The 10,223-nt window shown below is 29.8% G+C and overlaps 2 protein-coding genes across 2 annotated transcripts in view; one reads left to right on the top strand and one right to left on the bottom strand.

The window, feature by feature from the left end:
- Positions 1-2,455, bottom strand: part of LOC106688682 (polyamine-transporting ATPase 13A3) — a 58,397-nt gene extending 55,942 nt beyond the window's left edge. The window contains exon 1 of the mRNA XM_067049353.1: positions 2,336-2,455. Within this exon, the coding sequence (XP_066905454.1) occupies positions 2,336-2,375 (40 nt within the window). The 5' untranslated portion in view covers positions 2,376-2,455. The remainder of the gene's footprint in view (positions 1-2,335) is intronic.
- LOC106688679 (gustatory and odorant receptor 22) overlaps positions 2,386-10,223 on the top strand; it is a 15,145-nt gene continuing 7,307 nt past the window's right edge. Inside the window, exons 1-3 of the mRNA XM_067049347.1 lie at positions 2,386-2,587; positions 8,294-8,547; positions 9,040-9,297. Of these exons, the coding sequence (XP_066905448.1) occupies positions 2,386-2,587; positions 8,294-8,547; positions 9,040-9,297 (714 nt within the window). The remainder of the gene's footprint in view (positions 2,588-8,293; positions 8,548-9,039; positions 9,298-10,223) is intronic.

Genomic DNA, 10,223 nt, shown 5'->3' with positions numbered 1-10,223 from the left:
AAAAAAAAAATCTGTTATAACTGATCACACTTGCTTGTAAGAAACATGGATAAAAAAATGTTAATAATAATTATATATTGATTATAAATAAAATACATCTTAATATTTGTTTCCTCTTTGTTTTTTTATAAATAATGAGGTGAGAATAATAAATCTAAGAAAATTAATAAATTCATTCAATAAAATAAACAATAAACAGATTATTTTTTATTTACTCAAATTAATGGAAGAGGAAAATAGTGTGATAAGTACTTTTAAATATATATATATATATATTTTTTTGTAAATTTTCCTTTTTCTATGTGTTCTTTTGTGCATGAAATTAACTATATTTGTCGTTTGATAATAAAATAGAAGATAGATGCACGTTGCCTAAATATATTCGGTTACTGTAATCCAGTCCTAGGATAAAATATATTTATCATCACTAGTAATCAACAAAGTAGAAATTTTGTTTCCACTATAACTACAAATCATATATATATATTTTTTTTTTTTTTTTTTAAATAAATAAGTTACATTTCCTGTATTTCTTTTTTTCTCAAATATTTCATCATCCTTTCTATTCATTTTCTTCCTAATTTTAACCGTATATTTTTAATTCTCTTTATTCCTCTCCCATTTATCTCATATTTCACTTTTCAAAGAACCCAACACAAATACTCTTATCAAACAAATTTTATTAATTTTATAGACTATTCAAGTGTTAAAAAAATTTTCGTAGAAATAAAAAAATATATATAAAAAAACTAATAAAACGAAATTTGCATAAATAAAAATCTATAAATAACTTGAAACTTTGCAGAAAGGAATAAAAATTAAACGAAAATTAATTATTTTATCTTATTATCATAAAATAAAACATGTAAATAAATAAAACTGGTGATACACTCAACAAATAAAAACGCTTTGTAAACTAAAATATCGAAGTTATAATAACTTAAAATCACAAAAAATAAAAACAAACAATCATTTGATTTAAAAATAATAAATAATTTAAGCTATCAAAACACCAACTAAAAGAAAATTTAGTAAAACAAACCAGAAATCGCAAAATACCTAACTATATATGTTTGAGAATGCCCCCTCAGGAAATTTTTAATGGGGCTTTTAATGGTACCCTTACGTGAAAAAATAGAGAAGTGAGTTTGTAGCGATATAGGCCGGTACTGGTAAAGAAAGAGCAAGCAAATTTTAAGATGGTAATATCACTTTTTACAAAGAAACATGAGTGCCACATCCAGGCAAGAGATGATGCGGCAGAAAAATGAGAAGAAATGAACAAGAGAGGAACCATTCTTCCTTGTAAACTTTAAAAAATTTATCCAAATTCTAACAACTATATTTTAACCCTTTTGGCTTAAACTTAAATTAAACTTAATCAATTGTTTCATAACTATAAAAATAATAGAGGTTTTATTTTCATTTTGTTCGTTATAATTATAATTATTTCAAATACAGTCCAATCCAGCGATATCAGTAGATCATAAGTAATTCAGTTAATATTCCCCAAACAATCAAACCCGAGGAATACTTGAACTATACAGAATATGTAAATAAATAAGAAACATGTTTTGAGAAAATATTTAAAACATAGTTTTAGATCTAAACATAAAAAAAATTTACAAGACATAGAAAAACGTAAGGGCCTATTTAGTTAGTGAGCATTGCCGTGTCAGCTTAGTAAAAGGGAATTGTTTGAATGTTTGTACATAATAAACTTCTAAAACATTGGACCAGCTTACGTGATTTTTTTTTTCTAAAATGTTCCATGTCACCATGGAAGGTTTAAGGTTACATCCCCGATTTCTCCAGAAAGAAAAAAAGTTTGAAGAAAATTGAACATTTTTGTCGCATAGCTCAGAAAGTATAGATTTTTTTCATGGGTATGACGAACCAATATTGTCTATGTTTACTATTTAAAAAAAACAAACATTAAATTTGGAAAAGTACTAACGCATAGCCTTTTTTTTACTTTTACCCTTTAACAAAAAATTTTATTGAAATCTGTACACCGTCAAACATTCTAAAATATAATTTGTATGATGGTTAATTGCCTACATAGATCCTTATTGGACCAATATTAGTATTGCTAGATGAAATAGGTTTTGTATTACTGTTTAGAGAAACCGATTAGTAAAGTGTATGATAATAAAAAAATTCCATAAAATTTAGAGCTAAGTAGTAGAATAAAAAAAAAAAAAAGTTTCTAATAATATTAAGCAACATAAACATTTTAATAATTTTTCTTTTGTAATAAAACAATAAATAAGGAAAGTTGTGTATTTACTATGTTTCATATATATATATTAATTATGAATAAATGAGGACTTACCTCGATGGAATATGTCAAAGATCATTGAGGAGCCGACCATCCAGTTTCAGATGAAAAGGGAACTGACACTGAGCGTATATCAGCACTTCTACACGGAGGGGAGTCACCGTCCGCCCTTATCTGAAGTGACGGTGCCGAGGGCTGAAAAGAAGAAAAGGGCCCAGGTCAGATCTGCGTACTACGGCCAGTTCAGGCCTGTTCTTCTTATCTTAAGGATCTTCGGCAGGTACACCATTCAACTTAATGAAAAAGGTGATTTCGTCATCATTTACCATATCTCTATCTCGTAGTACAAGAGCCAATGGAGAAAAGTCAGTTCTTTCACCCCAATTTTTAATTACTTTAATGAAAACTATGTATAATTACTGGTCAAAATAATTGAATCCAACAAATATAGTTACGAGGGATAAAAAATAACGGCTGTTTTAAAACGTTGAAAAAAAAATTGTTTCTTCTAGAGCTTCACATTTTACACACTTAATAGAAAGTAGATTAAATTTGCTAAAATATGAGCCCTGATTGAGCTTTTACATTAAAAACTTTCAAGACACAGCTTTTAATAAGCAGCACTTAAAACAAAAAATCTATAGTTGGTGAATTTATTTTGTGAAAACTATATCTCAGGAATGATTTGGCGTACACCTGTAGCACTCAAATTAAAGCTAGTTGAATGTACTTCTTAATTGTTTATGCCATTTATATTCGTATGAGCATTGGTTTTCATAATAGTTGCTCAAATAAATTCAGAACATTATTCGATTTATAGTTGTTTAGACAAGTATTAGATTTTTGAAAAACAATAACTCAGGAAACATGAGATATACAGATGTTGGCTAGCACTCAAATTAAAGCTATTTAAAAATACTACAAAAGTAATTATATCCTTTATCTTCATAGGAGTTGTAGGAGTTGTTTAACGATATTTGCTAAAATAAATTGATTTCTAGTTGTTCAGATAAAATGTTATATGCAAAATTCATATTCATATGCAAATATCATAGAAATGGTTGTTGATCTAATTGTAGAAGATCATAAATGGATTGTAATTTATCTAAATTTATAACAATAGTATATTCCTAAGTATTGTTAGGGGGAATACAAAATGGTGGCAGTTAAAACAGTGTAATTCTTGTGTAACGTTAAAAAAAAATAATGTTTTCATCCAGAGCTCTATATCTTTAAAACTACCAACACAGGAAAACAATTTAAATTAGAGCAAAAATTGCTACTATACGAACCCTGATAGAACTATTTACGTTCAATAGTTCTCGAGATACAGTTGTTTAAAAACAATATTTCAACGGCCAGTCAAACCAACCAAGTTCAAAACCACAAGTTAATGAATTTATATTGGGAAATCTATATTCCAGGAACCACTAGTTGCTCAGATGTCTGCAAGCACTCAAATTAAAGCTTATTTAACGTAATATAAAGTAGTCAATGACACTTATCTTCATAGCAGTAATAATTTTCCTGATATTTGCTATATCTGGTGGCTGTTCAAAAACGTAAAAAAAAAAAAATTTGTATTCGGATTTCCATATCTTTAAAACTGCCGACAACACAGGACATTATTTAAATTAGAGTAAATTTGCTAAACTACGAGCCCTAATAGAACTATTTACGTTTAATAGTTCTGAGATACAATTTTTTAGAAAGAAATGTTTGATAACAAAATACCAGAAATTAGTGAATTTATTTTGTGTAATAAGTAGCTCAGGAACCAGTAGATGTACAGATGTCTGCTAGCACTCAAATTAAAACTATAAAGTAGTCCAAGACATTTATCTTCGTACCAGTAGTGTTTTGCAGGATATTTTCCATATTAAACTGCTGTGTCAAAACGTCAAACAAAAATATTTTTTCGTTCAGAACTCCCTATCATTAAGACTATGAACAATACAGAAAAATCTAATAGGACATCATTTAAATTAGAGTAAATTTGCTAGAGCATGAACCCTAAAAGAACTATTTACGTTTGAGAGCTTCTGATATATACATTTTTAAAAAAGCAACATTTCATAACTAAAAATCAGAAGTTAGTGAATTTATTTTGGCAAATTTATATCTCAGAAACCATTACACGTACAAATGTCCATTAGCACTCAAATTAAAGCTAATTTGAAATACGATAAAGTAATTAATGACACTTATCTTTATAGGAGTAATAGTTTTCATGATATTTACTAAAATAAATCGATTTCTATTTGTATAGAAAAATATTTTACATGCAAAAGGCATACACATTTGCTAATATTACATAAACTTTCCACCCCTTCGAGGAAAAACGTTAATGAGTATAAAATACGTTAAATTAGCATTAATTGGAGTGCTGGCAAACATTTTTACGTCTTATAATTCCTGAGATATATTTTTTATAAGTCAAAAATTGTGTTCGATCTACAAGAAATCGAAATTTAGTTTAATGCACTATAATGTAGGTTCTAACGTTTATATTCGTAGCTTTTATGATATTATAACGATGTTATCTGGTCGATCGATTATAATTGAAATTATCGATGAATTAAAACAGATGTTTTTGGGGAGTGTAAAAAAAAAAAAAAAGAGTAACGCTAGGTTAGTTAAAAGTGTTGATAATATTTTCGTTCCTTTGCAATAAAATAAAATTGTTTTTTGTTTCTTTTCTTTGTGGTTTGTTTCTTGACCCGGGTAACAAGCGCCAATATTTTTCAAAATAAATTCATAAAATGATGATTTCTAGTTGTTTGGAAGAAACTGCTCGTAGATTCCGATTGCTACAACACTTACTTGACAAACGCTCTAAACTTCCCATTCACCATAAAGAAAATTAGTATATACTACAATAATCAGACCAATTTGGACATGTGGCATTGAGCTCTGGGGCTCCACCAAACCATCAAATTCCTCCCGCATCCAATCTTTACAATCCAAAATCCTACGTAAAATCCTTGATGCTCCTTATTACGTTACAAATAAACTCATTCGCAAAGACCTTAACAACCCATTCGCTGCAGATATGGCCCAAAACAGATATGCATCTTTTCATTCCAAACTCCTTAACCATCCTAACCAATTAATTCTTAATCTTTCATCCTTAACAATCCCTGATAATCCTCCGAGGCGTCTGAAAAGAAGTTGGCCACTGGACCTTCTAATTTAAATTAATGTTTGAAGTACCACTAATGGGTTGTTCCTTCCCAAGATTTTCAAGTGTATATGAAGCATACAACATATTTTCTTATTGTATTTATTATTTTGTACAGTTGTAAATTACCTTAAATAAATAAATTTATAAAAATAAATATAGATGTTTGGAAAAAATCTTGGATTTATGAAAAACTGTATCTCAGGAACCATTGGACGTACTTGGAGGTGTCTCCCAGTACTAAAACTATTGATAGTTTCATATACTACTAAGTAGAGTAGAACGTTCATCTTCGTATTTTTTATGATATTTACATATGAATATGAATCGATGAATCATAAAGACGCATTCTGAAGAGAAATTAAATTCTTAAACGATCTTTTCTTGCTGTTTTTTTTTTCTATTTTTCACCCCAGTTGGGTTAATGTCCTCAAAAACTTAAAAAAATTGGTTGTGGTTTTTGGCGATTCATTCCTTTAGGATGATTCCTTAGAAACATTGCCAACAGAATTTTTTTTATATTACAATTTCTATTAAAACTTTTTATTGAAAATATCTCTTATCTAGGCCGTAGAAGAACATTAAGAGACTTCAAAGCCAAATTTCAAGACCTTCTCAGAGATTTTGTGTGTTGGGAAATTAGGTCAAAATTATTGAGGTATTTTAGATTTTGTCCCCTCACCACTATGGAAGTAATCAGTTGAGGGATTTCTAATTGTTTTTTAATCAATCTTACACAATGAACCCTGCATATGTTTTAAGTGGCATGAAAACAAATGAGCTTTCTGATCATCTGATTGGATGCGACACCACTCGATGACCTAATAGACGCTGTCATCTCCCACTGAGTTATCATCGTTCCTTACACTAGTTAGGAGGATAATGAAACTATCAGCGTTATGTCTTCATGAAGCTGCACTATCAGTTAAAAAAATATGCTTGTTAACAGGATAACGCGTTCTCTAACATTTACAGTTGTTTTACACTTTTCCTCAATAAGGTAGCTAATTGTCTCTTGATTTTTTTATTCAACGTAAAAAAAAACTTTGAATCGATAAGATATATGTAAAAATTAATGTATCTGGTCACATTTTTAAATAAAATTTAAAGCTTATTTTATTTACAATTTTACAACTTTTGTCAATAAATTCATTACTTAAATTAAATTTTATTGAAATTCTTGAGTTGTAAGACCTTAATGATATTAAAATAACAATATTATAAAAGGATTGTAAAAAAAAAAAGTAATAAAATTGTAAATTTTAATTATTAATTAATTAAGTATTTCGGAATTATTATGCAGGTTTATTAAAAATTAAAGGTATTTTTTATATATGCTTACATTCAATTATTTTTCATTTCGTGTAGTTTTAATGTCAACAAAAATAATTAAGTCACAAAAAGATTGTAAAAGAAAAGTTTTTATTCATTTATTGAAATTTACAAAAATACAAAAGTTCTGTTACAATGTCATGGTACAGACTTCTAGAAAAAGTACCCATTGGTAGCACTCTAACATTTCTACATAAGAAAGTCCCGAGGCCTTCTTCCTTTCAGGTGTCTATGAAGGTTGTCAGGAATATAAGAGGAAGCAAAATTAATTTTTTATTCAGGGCTCTATGTCTTTAACACTAATCCTGATAGAACATCATTTAAAGTAGAATACATTTTCTCAAATATATGCGCTAATAGAACATTACCCCATAAAAAAAAAAACTGAACTATTTTATGAAAGGAAATAAGGTAAACAATTTTTTTTTTTACTTAAAAGGACTCAAAAATAATTTTTCCTATCTTCTGGAACAGCCACCATTTTTATTCCCCCGGAATATGGTTGACTGAGGCATCAATTTCGACTCTTAGCTGTATATAGTTATGAGTAAAGTGATTACAAATTATGGTGAAATAACTTCTTTATTCTCCTTATAAATAACTTTCATGACATAAACTAGTTTATAGTACATGAAACTAAATTTAATTTGAATACTGGTTGTCATCTGTAGGTCTAATGGTTCCCTTATTATTATTATTATTATTATTATTATCTTTTATTGGAATTTACAACTGTTCATAATTAGTACACATTTAGTAAATTTGATGTACGTTATTACGGAGTCATACAGGCGTGTAGAGAAACGACCTATTGGTAGCACTCTAAAAACATTTTTACAATATAAGGTCTCAAGGCCATCTTCTTTTCAGACGCCTCGGAGGATTGCCAGGAATGGAAGAGGAAGCAAGATTAGAAACTAGTGGTTAGGGAGGGTGGAATGGAAGGATTGATATCTGGTTCGGGCTAGATCGGTTAGATAGGGAACATTAAGGTCTTTACGGATGATTTTATTTTTGACAAAGGCTTTTAGGATTTTACGAATGATTTTTATTAACACCGCACGTCCAGATATGCCTTAAAATAAATTAAAGTTGGGATTTTTGAAGCTTTGACTAAATATATTGGAATGGTTACTATCGTGCAGCTTTATCACAAATTCATTGTATTTGGGTATGAAAAAATGAAAAGCTGTGCCTTTATAATTCATTAAGGGTCAGGGGTTCAGTAGATTGTAAGGAAGTACTGTTTCTTGGACAATGGTTGTGCAAGGAGCTTTGTTGATAATCACGCTCCAACGCCCGATTATTCCTCAATAAAGGGTACCTACTATGGCTGGGTGCATCCCAGAAAGCTCTCCGAACCCAGAGCCTTGACTCACTGTTACAGCGACAGAATAATTAATTATCTGTTACAGACGGATTCGAACCCAGGTCCTTGTGGAGTAAGTAGCTCAGTGCCTTACCCACTAAGGTAATAATTTTTTTTTTATGTTCCTTAGGGGAATGGGAGGGCAAGCGGATATCACCGAGCGCACTTTACTGCCTGATCAACTACGGCTTGCAGACTTACGTTGCAGTGATAGTATGCTTCCGCCGCGTCCAGGCTTTGGTGGATTCGCAAAGCAACTACGACGAGTTCATCTTTTCTATTCACATATTGGCCTATCTCAATATTCATTTCCACGTCCCCTTCACCTACTGGCTCCAAAATTCAAGGATGGCACACTATCTTAATTTGTGGAACGATTTCCAGGTAAATTTTTTAAAATTAAGAACATTAAAATTATCTACATCGCCCTGACAATACCTTTCATTTTTAATTAAATAAATTTTATCCAATTTTATTCTCAAAACTTCCTATATTCCTATAAGTCCGACGTTTCAGCCAATTCGGCCATCCTCGAGGACAATCTATCACAAATAGCTTTTATTATACATGTGTTTTTTAACAATTTTAAACAATATAATTAATAAATCATACCTTAATACAATTTTAGAACCACATCAATTTTAAAAAAATTTATTCTACCCAGATCAATAATGTTTATATCTAACTACCTATTTTTCAATTCTTCATATTAAATTAAAAATTTTAATTATAGTCAAATTTTAACTGATATAGTACGTAGTTTAAGTGATAAAGTGTAATAGATAAAAATTTACTGTAATTAAACATTTACTAATTTACATGTTTTAGAGGGATCCGAAAAAAAAAAAATAGTTTTATAATTTACCATGTTTTCAGCTGAACTGGGAAGCCACATTCGGGGAGAAATTGGAGCTGATGTACAAGAGAACGGTGTTGATATACGTGGCCGTGATTATCCCAGCAGTCGTTCTGTTCCTCGTCTTCGAACAGTACTCTACCCTCCACGACCCCTGGCTCTACTTCCTTCCATATTTCTTCACTATCGTCAGCACAGCCCTGGTATTGGTTCTGTGGTCTCTAACGTGCATTGAACTCAAACGGCTCTCTGAAGATGTATCGCTGAAATTGATAGCAGTAAGTAAATTACTTCAAAATAAGTTAGCTATCATTACTAAATAAAATATAATAAGAGAGCCCACGAGTAGAAATACGGCAGTTGTTTCACCCCAATTTTTTATTGATTTAATGAAAACCACGTATAATTACAAATCAAAATTGATAAGTCTGCCAAGCATAGGGGGAATAAAAAATGGCGGCTGTTTTAAAACGTTAATAACAATTATTTTGCCGTCAGAGCTTCATAACTTTAAAACTACTCACAGCACTAGAAAACCTAACGGAACATCATTTAAAGGAGAGTAAATTTGCTAAAATATGAACTGTAATAGAGCTATTTACGTTCAATAGTTCCCGAGATATAGATTTTTAAATTACAACATTTCATAACTGAATAGCAAAAAAATCAGTAGTTAGTCAATTTATTTTGGGATATAGTTTTAGTCAATTTATTTTTAGGATATAGCTTTAGTCAATTTATTTTGGGATAGAGTTACCCCCTACCTATACATCGCAGACTCATCAATTGTGACTAGTATTTATACGTAGTTTTTATTAAAGTAATCAAACAAATTTTCACCCCGGCTCTTGCACTAATAGTTCCTATATAACTGTCCACTTTTTTTCTGAAATAGTTGTAGTTCTATATTTTCTTATGAATTTTTTTCATAAAAAAAGTTTTTGGAAAATCTTTTCTTTAGTTCATTAATATTAATTTAAAAAAAATTAAATCTGTACCTCTACAATCCCTGAGGAGTCAGAGGTGAAGTACTGTTACAAGACCAACGGATATGCAAGGAAGTGATTTGGTCGGAATCACGCTCTACCTCCAGAATTTTGCCCAGTTAAGATACCAACTTTATAAACCTGAGTTAATAGTTAATTAATATGTTATATAATAATTCCTTGGTCTTTAATATATTATATATTAATTCCTAGTTCAT

This window comes from Halyomorpha halys, unplaced genomic scaffold, assembly GCF_000696795.3.
Source record: "Halyomorpha halys isolate HHAL.00 unplaced genomic scaffold, Hhal_1.1 Scaffold1176.1, whole genome shotgun sequence".
Classification (NCBI taxonomy): domain Eukaryota; kingdom Metazoa; phylum Arthropoda; class Insecta; order Hemiptera; family Pentatomidae; genus Halyomorpha; species Halyomorpha halys.
The sequence above is the reverse complement of the archived record's forward strand: the minus strand, read 5'-3'. Positions and strand labels throughout refer to the sequence as shown.